Below are 15,017 nucleotides of genomic sequence, written 5' to 3' on the forward strand. Positions count from 1 at the left end.
CCCAGAGCGCACAGAACACCTTCGGCAGCAGGCAGAAAAAGGAGCCAGAATTAAAGGAAATGTAACATTAACATCAGCCACTACAGGAATAATGTTCAGCACTTATCTTGCTCTTTCCATCTTCCAAGTGATTTACAAATGTTAACTAATTAATTAATCTCCCTGTCCTCCCTATCTATAAAATGCAAAATCATGGGTAGGCTGAGAAAGAAGATAAGATCCCTGGAGTTTGGGTAAAAGGCAGAGAATGAAAGAGAAAGAGAGAGGGAGACAGCATGCAAGGAACCAAGGAACCAAATGCCTGGTAATTGCAATCTTGCAGTTAAAACCGAGATGAGTTCCAGGCACGTTTTGCTCCTGGCTGGGCCTCCTCTGCCATGTTCAGTTGCAAGTCCCAGAAAAGGAACTTGTGCGTGCATGTGCACAGACATGCATTAACAGTTCTGGGCCTTCTTCACATGTTTGCCCTCTTCTTCCCCAGTTAAATCTCTGTTGCATGAGGTGGCAAATCTTAATCCTAAAGTAAGGTTGCCATATTTCAAAAAGTGAAAATAATTTATTATTTTTACCCCGCTTGTCTGGTTGTGTTTCCCCAGCCACTCTGTGCAGCTCCCAACAGAATATTAAGAACACAATAAAACATCAAACATTAAAAACGTCCCTAAACAGGGCTGCCTTCAGAGGTCTTCTTAAAGTCGGATAGCTGTTTATTTCCTTGACATCTGATGGGAGGGCATTCCACAGGGCGGGTGCCACCACCGAGAAGGCCCTCTGCCTGGTTCCCTGTAACCTCACATCTCGCAGTGAGGGAACTGCCAGAAGGCCCTCGGAGCTGGACCTCAGCGTCCGGGCTGAATGATGGGGGTGGAGACACTCCTTAACTAGAGCATGGGCAACTATGAGACCTTCCAAGTCTCTTTTTCCTCTCCAAGAGTTTGTGAAAGGTAATGTCTGGGTTAAACATGACACCCGAATAATGGCTTATTTCCATGTCTGATACCTTCAGATCTTTCCCTCCCCACATTTGTTGGGGTTCTTGGATCAAAAGGTTTAGAGTGGCTTCAATCCTTTTCCTTTGTGAATCTGAAAAAGGCCACCGGGTCTCCATCCTGCAGGCTCTCTGCATTCCTTAGCCACAGGGATCACCCTTCCTCCCAATTTTCATGCTGGCTTTGCTTTTCAAAGGCAGGGAGTTGGCACAGACTTTTGGCAGGTGCTCAGGGATTATGTGAGATTAGGTCGCCATTAGCACCTATTTCATGTGTCCCTTTTTGCCTCCTCCTGTCTCCCCTTTGCCCACCATCCTGAGGGGAGGGGCTGGAGAGTTATGCACAGATCCATAGTCCTCTTGAAAGGGGGGGGGTGTATTATAATGAGGATTGTGGATGTAGAAAAACTACAAAAACTGGATAGCTTCAATAACTCCTGTTCTAAGGTCTTGCTCTTTTTATTGCAGTACACGTAAGATTTTTATTGAACCCTTTTTGCAGAAATTCCCGGGATGATTGGATACATTTAATGCTTTCTTCCACTCCTTCCAGATCAGAACACACCCATCTCTTCCACGGTGGCTAAATATTGTGCTGCAGTATGCAGGGATTAATTTTCACAAACATATAATTTTGCTTTTCATGCCTGGCATTTTATAGTATGATCCAGCTATTAGTAATTTTATTGCTATGGGTTTCTATTTTGTTTTGTCAGGTGTTATTTTAAATATCTGCACCAAAGTTTCTTTCTGGTCACTGATTATAACAAAGAGATTGACTGATTGAAAAGCCCTAAATTTCCCCTGCTTTACAATTGCAATACAGATGTTCAAGGGTTGCTTGCCGCAGCTAAAAAAAAAAGTATACCAGGGGCGGGGGGCCTGTGGTCTAAACCCCTGAGCCTCTTGGGCGTGCTGATTGGAAGGTTGGCAGTTCGAATCCCCGCAATGGGGTGAGCTCCTGTCACTCTGTCTCAGCTCCTGCCAACCTAGCAGTTTGAAAGCACGCCAGTGCAAGTAGATAAATAGGTACCACTGCGGCAGGAAGGTAAACAGCGTTTCCATGTGCTGTACTCTGGTTTCCGTCATGGTGTTCCGTTGCGCCAGAAGTGGTTTCGTCATGCTGGCCTCATGACCCAGAAAGCTGTCTGTGGACAAACACCGACTCCCTTGGCCTGAAAGTGAGATGAGCACCGCATCCCCATAGTCGCTTTTGACTGCACTTAATCATCCAGGGGCCCTTTACTTTTTACCTTTACCTGTACCAGGGATAAGGGATAACTTGTTCATTTTTTCAGATATTAGAAGGTGCAGTGTGGTCTCTCCAGGAATGCTGCAGATTTTTGCTGCCTATGCTACTTCTGACACAGGCAGGCAAAAATGTTCCTTTTAAACCAGGCCTTTGGTTGATAAAATTGACATCCTATGCCCTTTGTGTTTTTTTTTTTGTGGTGGTGGGGCTACTGGGCTGTTGTTTTCATTTTTATTACGTATTTTGTGGTTTTATATCTTGATTTTATTCTGTGAACTGCCCTGAGACCCCTGGGTATAGGGCAGTATATAAGTCCAATAAATAATAATAATAATCCCACTTGTTGGTCACCAATGCAATAAAAGTACAAGGGGCAAGGCTTCTCTCTCTTGTGGCCCCAATCTCTCATTTCAAGCAGGGCATGAAATAATTCTATCCCATGCCAAAGGGAATTCTTAGCTCCACACTCATCACCTCCCATCCTGTTTCCCCAAAAAGAGAAGGGTCTCCGGTGCGGTAATGAAATGAAACCAAACTGAAAACAGCTCCTGTAGATATGTCCATAGATTTATTTCTTTAAATCGCTTTATATATTTATACTATTTTTTTCCAAAACAATCCATCCGACACACTCACACACTCCCCACCCCTGACCCCAGGAAAGCAAATGATTGAGATGTTGAGCTGCGTCCCGGAGCAAATGTCCCAGGATCTGCTCGCAGAACTAAAGTGGCTAACAGCTGCCAGATTCATTTCCACCCAGGCTTCCACCCTATTCTGTTGGGTGCAAAGATAACTGAAAACAGAGGTCACTTTATGGCTCTTTAAAATGCACCCCACACGAGGATGGGGACGGGGAGAGACAGAGAAGAGGGGAAGCAAAAGAAGAAGTCCTCGCAGGCAGAAAATAAGTGAGAAGGATTATGAGAGAGCAGCGGAAGGCGAGAATGGATGAAAGTATCAGGGGAGGAGCAAAACGGAAAGAACAAACTACATGCAAGGGGGGGGGGGGAGAGAGAAAGAGAGACTGGGAAAAGGGGAAGGGATTGCACAGAAAGACATCCAGGTTGGAGAAGAAAGCACCACACGTGGGACATCTGCCGTCCTCCCCAGGCAAAGGTCCTGCTAGTTCGACTTGGACCAGATCTTTGCACTGCCTCTGAGCCTGCAGAGAAGGAAAAGGTGTTAGAATGAGCGCCAGCAGGAATTTTCGCCTAAATTAGGGATTTTATAGACACTACGTGGTTAATGGGACACGGGTGGCACTGTGGGTTAAGCCACAAAGCCTAGGACTTGCCGATCAGAAGGTCGGCAGTTCGAATCCCTGCGACAGGGTGAGCTCCCGTTGTTCGGTCCCTGCTCCTGCCAACCTGGCAGTTAGAAAGCACGTCAAAGTGCAAGTAGATAAATAGGTAACGCTCTGGTGGGAAGGTAAACGGCGTTTCCGTGCACTGCTCTAGTTCGCCAGAAGCGGCTTAGTCATGCTGGCCACATGACCTATACGCCGGCTCCCTCGGCCAATACAGCGAGATGAGCGCCGCAACCCCAGAGTCTGTCACGAGTGGACCTAATGGTCAGGATCCCTTTACCTTTTACGTGGTTAATAATCACCGAGCCCCAAGGTAAGGGAGTTGAACTGTAGGCAAAACACAAGGGGTGTGGGTGTCTCTCTGCTTTTCTAGCCCATGTGCAGAGAGAAGATGGCCAGCCTTGAACAGGATTCCACCTCACCCTTTGCCTTTGGAAGCCTTTTTGCTGGCCTGGCGCTGGTTGGTACCCGGAGCCGGCTCCCGGAGTTCAGAGAGATGCTGCTCAGGATCCTGGGATGTCGCTGCGGTGGCGGCTGCTGTCGTCACTTTAATTGTCTTCTTCAGATTTGCTACCTGCTGGGGCAAGAGGGCAGAGGGAGCGCGGGGGGGGAGAGAAACAAGGAGAACAAAATTAAAGTGCCCAATTTAAAGCAAACAAACAACAGCATAGTTCATTACCTTGGAGGCAAAAAAATCCTAAGTATGCACCAAGAATACAGGAAAGTTCTCTCCTGGCAGCTCAAGGAGAAGGTAGCTAGGCAATGCCTCACCCGACTTAACTGAGGGATGTTATCTTCTCTCAACACCCCATCCAAGGTATCCGATTTCTGATTTAGGAGGGATCTGTCTCTGCAAATGTTTCTATAGAGTTCTCTGGTGTCCTGCACAGTTTGCTGCAGGGACATTCCACTTAAACTGAGGCTGCATATTTGTGCGTCATCTGATGTCAGATACTGATGATTAGGTTGTCAAAGTTGGCCCGCAGGAGTGGGAATGATAAGGATATGGCCTGCCAAGCCAAGAAAGTCCCCCATCCCTGCTCTACATACACTTTATGGCAGGTGAACTTCATGGGACTACAGTGGTACCTCTGGTTACGTACTTAATTCATTCTGGAGGTCCGTTCTTAACCTGAAACTGTTCTTAACCTGAAGCACCACTTTAGCTAATGAGGCCTCCTGCTGCTGCCGCTGAGCGATTTCTGTTCTCATCCTAAAGCAAAGTTCTTAACCCGAGTTACTATTTCTGGGTTAGCGGAGTCTGTAACCGGAAGTATATGTAACCTGAAGCCTATGTAACCTGAGGTACCACTGTAGTCATGTTGTGGGGTGAATGATTATCGTCTTCCAAAGCAACTACTCTATTCCCAACTTAAAAATGGAAAGTGTAATGCTGGTGGTCAACAAAAGAGATTGAAAGACTCCCTCAAGGCAAGTCTTAAAAAATGTGGTATAAACACCAACAACTAGAAAACACTGGCCTGTGAGCGCTCCAGTTGGAGAACAGCCTTTACCAAAGGTGTCATGGGTTTTGAAGACGCTCAAACTCAGGACAAAAGGGAGAAACACACTAAGAGGAAGGCAAGTTTGGCAAAACCCTCACCATGATTAACTCCCGCCTGGAAACCTATGACCCCACTGTGGAAGGATGTGTGGATCCAGAATCGGCCTCCACAGTCACTTATGAACTCACTTTTAAAACCATGTTTATGGAAGACAATCTTACTCGGCTACAAGTGATTGCCAAAGAAGAAGAAGAGAGAATTGCATCTCTGAGTTTCATTCATTTGGGGGAGAGTGTACCGTAGCCGCTCAGTGTTCCAGGACTATAAATGCAGCATAAAACCTTATGCTTCACCACCATGTTAGATACCACAGTCCTGCTCACTCACCTCGCTCTCAATCTGCTGCTTGAGACCCAGCTGCTGCTCTTTGTGCTGATTAGCCCGGCTCACTTGTTCTTCGATGCTCGAAAGGACGACCTCACAGCCCTGGCACCTGTAAGAGGCAGGCAAAAGGTGAACAAGGCAGGACAGAGGCCTACAAAGCAGCCAGCAGGTGAACACCTGATGAGAGAAGCACAAAGGCTTTTAGAGAAGAAGGAGGAACACAGGCATCAAAATACAATTCTGTAGAATTATAGGAAGCAAAGAAGTGGGAAAGATGGCAGAAGAACATGGGATTTATCATACAGGGCTGCAATACATACATAAAAATACCACGGTTAGGTTTTGCAACGGCTAGGGCCAGGGTTATTTATGCCACAATCCCACTGAAAAAGCTCAGGGTGCAACCACCGAAATTCAGCTTCTGAAGCACCTCAGCTTTTAATTTAAAATAAACCGCAAGCACACATACAAAGTTGTTAGCCCTTACTGCTATAGTGTAAGCTTTTACTGTGCAACCTTCCAGAGAACAAAAGGTTCACAAGATACAAATCCCACAATTAAAACGGAAACGTAAGCAATAAACATAGAATTCAAATATGCCAATGGGCTTGTCCGATATTGAAACATCCCCGCAGCGGCTCACTGCCAAGTCTGAAATAGTTTTTGCTCAGGTTCTAGAGGCTGCCAAGGTACAGAAGGAAGCCCTATGGGTCACATAAACATCTGAAACTTTCCTGAAATGAAATTAAACTGTAAGAGGGCTACAACAGCACAAAGAAATTTGCTCAAGTAAAGAACATAGCATGTAAAGTGGAAGGCCTTCCAACTCAGAAGCGCCACAAATACAAATTCACGGTGCAAATGTGACCCAGTGGTTCTTATCCACCATTGATTGTGGCAGCTCGTATGGTGCAGAAGGGAAAGCAAAATGCCATGAAAGCTCATCTCAGGCTGATGAAAACAATAGCAGCCAAGGAAGAGGTTCTATTACACTCATATTTTCGGTACCAGCTTTGGGGGGGGGGAGATTTTAAAATAATTATCAATAGGTGTTTTGGTTAAAGCCCAATCTCAAAAGTTTTAATATCAGCTTGTGGTGGAGCCAAAGTAGGGTGTAAGGTACCTGATGACCCATATCATAACACAGTTTTGATAAGTGGCTATCTGGGGTGTTCTTCTGATTCTTCAGCATGGCATTAAGTACATGGGTTGTAGTTAAGGGGAGCCCCATCCATGCCCCAATCTAAGCTGCTGGAATACAGCATCAGCCAAAGGTAAGCCTGGGTCCCTGGTATCTGAGGGCTGGCCCTTCTTCCACCTGCTAACAAGCAGTGCCAACAAGCTTTTGTTTTTTGTTTTGCAACCTGGGAATCGTCCCAGCTTTCTGGTTTTTTGTTTTTGGGTCATACCTGTTTCTGATCCTTGAAGTAAAGAGAACATACTGCTTTAAATGCATTGTTGTAGCTTTTTGTGGGGAACTAACAAAGGGAGATGTTCAGGAATTAAAAAGTTTGGTGTATGAAGCCACTTAGCCATTCTCACATCATAACACACAACGGTTAGCAAAAGAAACACATGGTGGACACTGTGGAGCACCCAACAGTGTGGCGCCAAGGAGGAGGAAGAAGAAGAAGAAGAAGAGGAGGTGGTGTTTGGATTTGATATCCCGCCTTTCACTCCCCTTAAGGAGTCTCAAAGCAGCTAACATTCTCCTTTCCCTTCCTCCCCCACAACAAACACTCTATGAGGTGAGTGGGGCTGAGAGACTTCAGAGAAGTGTGACTGGCCCAAGGTCACCCAGCAGCTGCATGTGGAGGAGCGGAGACGCGAACCCGGTTCCCCAGATTGCAAGTCCACCGCTCTTAACCACTACACCACACTGGCTCTGGAAGAAAGAGTTGCTATTGTTAGATTCCACCCTGCAATAAGGATTATGTCTAGTTCCTTCTGTCAGAAGAACTCAGCTACAGCATGCCCCACTGGCCCATGCAAGTTCACAGGGTTTTCCTTACCATTCCTGAAGGGTGCGAGTGATGGCGCTGAGTTCCTCCCTGCGGATGTCCCTCCCAATGCTGTAATCGACCTCTAATCGCTGGTTGCGTTGGTCCAGGCTCCCCCGCAGTACATCTGCGTACACGGCCTCAATCACCAAGTCCTCCAGCTGACGCACATTCTTCAGCTGGAGCTGCTCCAGCAGCACTGCGTACGGAATGCACTGTGGGCGGTGGTGGGGATACAAGCTGGTGTGAGGCGCAATCCCCCCAAAGAATGAGGAGGACAGGCAAGAGAACAAGAGGCACATAGATTACCTTGAGTTTGGAAGCCAACGTGACAACAGACAGATGGCGCAATTTGTTCTTCTGAGCCTCTGTTAACGGAGGCAGATTCCCGGCTTCGGCTGCTCTCAGGAGACAAGAAAGAATAGCTATTATCACAGCAGGTTCAATTCCCTCAAATCTTCGTTGCCAGCTTTGGATTAGGTTCCACCTTTCCATGCTCCATCTTTTTTCCAAATTTCTATTCTATTATTTTTGGGTCAGTCTCAGAGGCCCTGCTCTCAAACTGCTAAGGTGGGTTCTCAAACATTTACATAAGCAGAACACATACATACATAGTGATTTCCCCCCCAACCATCCAGTAATCCTACACACACACACACACACACTTTTTGGGATATAGACCCTGAAAGCAACAAATCCAGAGCAGGCCAGCAAGACTAAATAAATGCGGCTTCTGCGTTTCAGAACATCTACCCACCCCATTCAAATAATGTTTGATGTTATCGCTACCAGTAAAGGTAAAGGACCCTTGGACGGTGAAGTCCAGTCAAATGGGACTATGGGGTGCAGCACTCATCTCGCTTTCAGACCGAGGGAGCTGGCGTTCGTCCACAGGCAGCTTTCTGGATCATATGGCCAGCATGACTAAACTGCTTCTGGCACAACGGAACACCGTGATGGAAGCCAGAGTGCACGGAAATGGCGTTTACCTTCCCACCACAGCGGTACCTATTTATCTACTTGCACTGGTGTGCTTTCAAACTGCTAGGATGGCAGGAGATGCGACAGAGCAACAGGAGCTCACTTCATCACAGGGATTTAAACCGCTGACCTTCTGACCGGCAAGCCCAAGAGGCTCAGGCGTTTAGACCACAGTGTCACTCGCATCTAACCACCCCATTCAAACAATATTTGCTGTTATCACTACCACTCCAGAGCCTGCCCAACAACTGAGAGCCATTCTGCTTATATGCAGCACAAGCCCACCGTACTTGGCCAGAGGCAGTAGAAAAAGGAGTTGCAACAAAGAAGGGGAGGATACAAAAATAGAGAAGACAGAGCAGATTAGCGAGATCACAAGCTATTGGACAATATCCACAATACTTCAATATCCAATGGCCCCATTTTGTATCCTCATCTCCTTTCTGATCTATAGAAATGTCACCCACATCCTTCTGCAATTCTTGATCCTAGGCAGGATTGGTCCTGAGCTTGTACACCCTGATTTAGGATAAAGGTTTTTATTTTATTTCTCCAGATCCCTTAATTGCATTGGCTCTGCTCTTGGTTTTCTACACCTTCCCTCACAACCACATTTGACAATTCCTGTTTCCCAAGAACAAGAGAAAACATACCTAAGTAATCTGAGTATGTCCCATACGCAAAGACTGTGAGCAGGCGGAATACAGCGGAGAACTCACTGTCAGCTAGCTGAAGGGAAGTGGGAAGGGGGGGGAGAGAGAAACACCAGCAGAAACATATGAGAAATGACAAACATTCTATTTGCTTACAACATCCTTTCCAATCTGTCTCAAAGGGAGCACAAGTTTAATTGCTAATGAAACTGAATTTTGCCCTTGCTCTTTTATTACACAGGATTCTTGCCCACAAAGGTTGTGAGCAGTGAATATTGCGGGCCTGTTTCACGAACTTCCACCCCAGTTGGAGAGCAACTTAGGCCAAGTTCTCAGGAATATGGTAAACCTTTGTATAGGCTGTACTGCTCTAGACAAAGGTGGGGGCTCACAAGATGTAGCGTCCCTCCATATAATAATATTACAGTCCCTGTATGCAGAGAACTAGATGCTAGGCAGAGGAGTTCTAGCGTGGTCTTCTCTTAGAAATGCCAGTTTTCTGTCATTTACTGACATATGTCTCCACTGCGGCCCAGAATAATCCATTCAAAGGTCTACCACCTCAATGAGAACCATGTCAGCGTGTGTTTGTTGCACATACTCCTCACAACCTTCCTCATCTTAAAGGTAGAGGGACCCCTGACCATTAGGTCCAGTCATGGCCGACTCTGGGGTTGTGGCGCTCACCTCGCTTTATTGGCCAAGGGAGTCGGTGTACAGCTTCCAGGTCATGTGGCCAGCATGACTAAGCCGCTTCTGGCGAACCAGAGCAGCGCATGGAAACGCCATTTACCTTCCCGCCGTAGTGGTACCTATTTATCTACTTGCACTTTGATGTGCTTTCGAACTGCTAGGTTGGCAGGAGCAGGGACCGAGCAACAGGAGCTCACCCCATTGCAGGGATTCGGACCGCCAACCTTCTGATTGGCAAGTCCTAGGCTCTGTGGTTTAACCCACAGTGCCATCCGTGTTCCTCATCTTGGCTGGCTGTATTTTAGAGGTGCTCAATTTGCAACATTTTGTAGCTGAGGAAATGCAATCCCTGCTCAGCCAGAAAGCTTACTGGATGACTGTCACTCAGCCTAGCCTACTACACAGGAAAATGGGATAAATTTATAATCTAGCCAGATTTTCAAGAAGGTTGAGAGGGTGAAGAGCAGAATACCTATTTTTCCTCCCTGCCACTACAGCAAGCTTTTCTTACTATGTATTAGGATTCTGTGCTGCTGTCATTGAAAAGTACTTAAAAGAACACTGTATGACAGCTTAGGAAAATGGTATACTGGCAATGGTTTCCATATTGACTTCTCTGGCAAATGACCCCTAAATATCAGTTATGAACCTTCTAAGCACTGCAGAGGATGCACCATGTAGAGCACTAGCTAGTCGTCACCATAATTCTTGCAAATTAATAGCATGCCAGGGAAGACACACTAGCTCTCCCTTAACGCCACCCATCGTGAGGGAAAATCAGCAGCCCTACAGGGAAGCTTGTGTGCCATTACTGATGACCTCATTCCAGAATCCCAGGTGGCTTTCAGGAACCCCAGGGCTCCACAAATGCCGTATGGAATGCGCCTACACATAGCATGTTTCCCTCCATCATTATGGCGAAAGGCCCCTAATCCCCATTCATTACTACACGCCAGTTTGTAGCAGATAAGTCAGCGAGAAACCTGCTGAAGCTGCTCATTTAAACCTAGCGCAGAAATAAAGTTGTCAGGTGGTGTGAAACACTGAAACCCTGCTTTGTAGGGGAAATGTATGAGGTGTGTGTGTGTGTGTGTGTGTGTGTGTGTGTATGTGTGTGTATATGTGTGTGTGTGTGTGTGTGTGTGTGTGTGTGTATATATATATATATATAAATTCATGGTGCTATGTCAGAGCTGAGAGAGGCTGCCTTGCCTATCCTAAATAGAGGCATGAGGGTTTACATCAATTTGGGGGGAAGGAAGTGGATTCCTTCATCTACCTGCTAAGAAGAAGAAGAAGAAGAAGAAGAAGAAGAAGAAGAAGAAGAGGAGTTTGGATTTGATATCCTGCTTTATCACTACCCGAAGGAGTCTCAAAGCGGCTAACAATCTCCTTTCCCTTCCTCCCCCACAACAAACACTCTGTGAGGTGAGTGAGGCTCTGAGACTTCAGAGAAGTGTAACTGGCCCAAGGTCACCCAGCAGCTGCAGGTGGAGGAGCGGAGATGCAAACCCGGTTCCCCAGATTATGACCACTACCCCACACCCACTATAAGGTTCCCTCGGCCTTTTTCCCACATCTCAGAGCTCACCTCGCGAACGTTGGGCATGTCCAGCAGTTCCCCAAAGACGTAAATGCCAGGGGCTTCAAGGACTTGATGAATGAGGCTGGCCAGGGCAGCTCCACGGGCAGATTTCGCCAGCAGCAGGAACTGCTCCTGGTTCTGCCCCGTCACCTTCACCTCAGCTGCCATGATGTCACTAAGTCAGCCTGCTTCAGGGCCAGACCGCAGCCTCCACAAGCTAAAGGAAGGAGCAAGTTTGACAGCTGAAGCTTTCCCTCCCATTCGTTCCCCGGAACAAAAAATCCACGTTAAACATGTACAATGCTACCTTGGTTTGCAAACAGTCTGGTTTGCATACATTTTGGATTACAAACACGTCAAACCCAGAAGTATCTGAAGAAGTGTGCATGCACACGAAAGCTCATACCAAGGACTGACTTAGTTGGTCTTTAAGGTGCTACTGGAAGGAATTTTTTTTGTTTAAACCCAGAAGTGCGTGTCCCAGTTTGCAAACTTTTTTTGGATTACAACCCATTTTTTTGGGTTATGAACAAAAATATTTTGGAGCATTCTCGGGGCAACTCAAGAGAACATGAAAGAATAACATTAACATTTCACAATACAATACAAACATAGTAAGATTAAAACAACATCAAAATATACTTATGATTAGCTGAGCCCTAGCATATCTGCTCATATAAAGAGCAGCAGCAGGTTTATTATGGGACCAACAATTTAACCCGATGGACGGTATAATTTTTTGGTTAACTGCTTAACAATCCAGGTAGCCAAAGAAGGCTGCATTCAGAGCCTGATCCCACCCATGTCCCACTTACTTGGGAGCAAGGCCCGCTGAATTCACCCGGGCTTACTTCTGAGTAGACTATGCTGCACTTTACAAAGGCAGCTACACCCTGCCAACTCAGGGCTGTGTGTAAGGTGATAAAGAGCACAGGGGCATATCCGTTTGGGTATGCAGGGCCTGATCCAGAGATCCTGCTTTTCAGGCATAGCTGTCAACTTTTCCCTTTTCTTACTATTCGGAATAAGGGACTTTCCCTTAAAAAAAGGGGAAACGTTGACAGCTATGTTTTCAGGTGAGCGGTCCAGGGCCAGTCCAATACATTTTGGTGCTTGAGGTGGACCCCAAAAATGGTGCTCCATTTCCCCAATAAGGAAAAAGGGGTGAGGGAAGACTACATTTATTATTTATTATTATTATTATTATTATTATTATTATTATTATTATTACATTAAGGACAAGGTAGGGGTGGGGGAAAAAATGACATGGGGGTCTGCTGCCCCTGTGGATCCTGTCGCCTGAGGCGCTCGCCTCACCTTGCCTCGTGTGTGGGCCAGCCCTGAATAAACAAAGGTCAAGATCCGGATCTGCTGCCCCTGTGGATCTTGCTGCCTGAGATCCCCTCTCCTCTTGCTTCCTGGGTGGGCCGGCCCTAGCAGTGGGGGCCCCAGACCCACCTCCCTCTCTCTCGTCTCCTCCTCCACCCCAGGCAGAGGAGACAACCGCTTGCCAGGCCGCTCCCTACCTGAGGACTTTCCCTTCCCCGCTGCTGGGGAGACCCTCTCTGCCAAGAGACAGACCACTTCCGGGTTGGTGGCGTCACAGCTGCCCTCCAGGCCACGCCTCCTCGCGCCGCCGCCTCATTGGCCAGCTCTTCGCTTGGCCACGCCTCTCTTTTCTCTCCACGGCGGAGTCGCTTTCCGAGCGGAGAGGTCGCCTCTATAAAGGGGCTTCGGCCGTGACTCTATGTTTGCTTTCGTTTGGGCGGGAAATCGCCCGTGTGTTGAAAAAGGGCCGTTTGCCTGAGGGAAAGTCCTGTCCGCCCAAGATCATATTAGTCTATTTCCTTCATAAAATGTAATAAATCGCTTGGTGGTTCAAACGCAAACAAACAAACAAACAAACAAACAAAAAACCACCTCAAAAGCGGTTTGCGAAAAGCTAAAACGGTTAAAACCGCGAAAGACATTCACCACCCCGTATATTGTGAAAATATACGAAAGTTAAGATGGTAGATTACCTCAACTTTCTAAGCACTTTACATTGTGGGCATATTAAATAATATAACTCGGTGGCCAATCGCCAGCCGCACACCAAAATCCCGGCCAAATAAGCCTCCCTCCTAAAAAAATAAAAATAAAATACAGATCAAAAAGCGCAGTGAGAAAACATGCCCGCGCCTTTGCTCCACGTTTTGGCAGTTTTAAGGCTGGCTCTATGTACAGGTCGGCTTCGCCTTGATCAAGAGTACAGGATTTCCTTTCAGCGACAGGAAAATGTTTATTAAAAATAAATAAACGAGGCAGAGTACCTCTGAGCATGTGCAAAGTACTCCCCGTTTCCCTCACAAAATCTCTTTCCCACTGGCTCTATCAGAGTTTCCCAAACTTGGGTCTCCAGCTGTTTTGGGACTCAAAGTCCCATCATCCCTAGCTAGCAAAAACCAGCGCTCAGGGATGATGGGAACTGTAGTCCCAAGAAACAGCGGGCGACCAAAAATTTGCGGAAAAATAGGATGGTTATAGAAGATATGTTCAAAAATACAATAATAGTTTTGACTCTGTACTAGCATTCGAGTGATAAAGGAACTAAAAGGAGGTGGACAACAATTAAGGATTTATTATGTTTTCAGAGTGTATTGGAAAAATTATATAGAAAGGTTTATTGTTTTGTGTACATTCAAATGTAAGATAAAATATATGCAAAGGGACTTGACAGGAAGTCAAAGTTGAAGAAAAGATTTTGGAAGATAAAAGGGGGGAAATATTTACCTCCATTATTATCATTTTGTGTGCAGGTGTGGGTGTGTGGGTGTCTGCGCATATGTGTGTTTTTGTATGCAATGTTTGGGAGGAAATAAGACGGTAAACAACAAATAACAAACTAAATATTGATGTATGTAATTTTTATTTATTATATTTAGTGGTAGTATGGCTGTATTGTTTTTTGTAACATAAAATCATTCAATAAAAATTATTTATATATATATAAAAAAGAAACAGCAGGCGACCCAGGTGTGGGAAACTCTGCTATATTCTGGAAATTAGCTAAGGCGGTGAATTCTGGCCCTTTAGCAACCTAAAACTAGACTTTCTTCCCACCCCACAAGGCAGTTTCCGTGAGCTGTGTGTCTGTCTTAAGGCTTCATAGAATTGCAGAGTTGGAAGGGGCACCAAGGGTCATCTAGCTCAACCCCCTGTAAGGCAGGAATCTCAACTAGATTATATATGTTGGATTGCCATCCGACTTAAACACCTCCCAGGAAGGAGAGTCCACCACCAGTGGGAGACTGTTTCACTGTTGAACAGCTCATACCATCAGAAAGTTCTTCCTGAATATTTAGCCAGAAAACTTCTTATAACTTGAAGCCATTGGTTCCAGTCCTACCTTCCGGAGCAGGAGAAAACAAGCTTTCTCCATCTTCCATGTGACAGTCCGTTATACACTTGAATATTGCTCTCATATCTCCTCTTATCCCTCAACTGTCCCTCATTAGATTCTTCGTCACCTTCCTTTGCACACATTTCAGGTTGTCAATACAGTCATACTTCTAGTTGCGTTCGCTTCATGTTGCGGATTTTCGAATTGCAAACGCGGCAAATAAAGAAGTGTATAGAAGTGCTGCTCTAGTTGCAGACTTTTCAGGGTGCGAACGGCACCCCGGAA

The 15,017-nt window shown here is 46.1% G+C and overlaps 1 protein-coding gene across 2 annotated transcripts; it reads right to left on the bottom strand.

Moving 5' to 3' along the window:
• Positions 1-2,789: 2,789 nt before the first annotated feature.
• Positions 2,790-13,004, bottom strand: COPS7A (COP9 signalosome subunit 7A). 2 transcript variants are annotated; one of them, XM_083719775.1, is made up of 8 exons: positions 12,877-13,004; positions 11,357-11,567; positions 9,073-9,148; positions 7,748-7,836; positions 7,451-7,653; positions 5,442-5,547; positions 3,972-4,123; positions 2,790-3,405 (listed from the first exon to the last, which is right to left on the bottom strand). In XM_083719775.1, exons 2-8 carry the CDS (start codon positions 11,516-11,518, stop codon positions 3,366-3,368), a joined length of 828 nt encoding a protein of 275 aa, XP_083575901.1. In that variant the 5' UTR covers positions 11,519-11,567; positions 12,877-13,004; the 3' UTR covers positions 2,790-3,365. The 2 variants fall into 2 exon arrangements, with proteins under 2 accessions (XP_083575901.1, XP_083575902.1); XM_083719776.1 differs by having other exon boundaries at positions 12,668-12,920.
• Positions 13,005-15,017: the final 2,013 nt, after the last annotated feature.

The sequence above is a fragment of the Podarcis gaigeae genome (assembly GCF_964106915.1).
Source record: "Podarcis gaigeae genome assembly, chromosome: 17".
Taxonomy (NCBI): Eukaryota; Metazoa; Chordata; class Lepidosauria; order Squamata; family Lacertidae; genus Podarcis; species Podarcis gaigeae.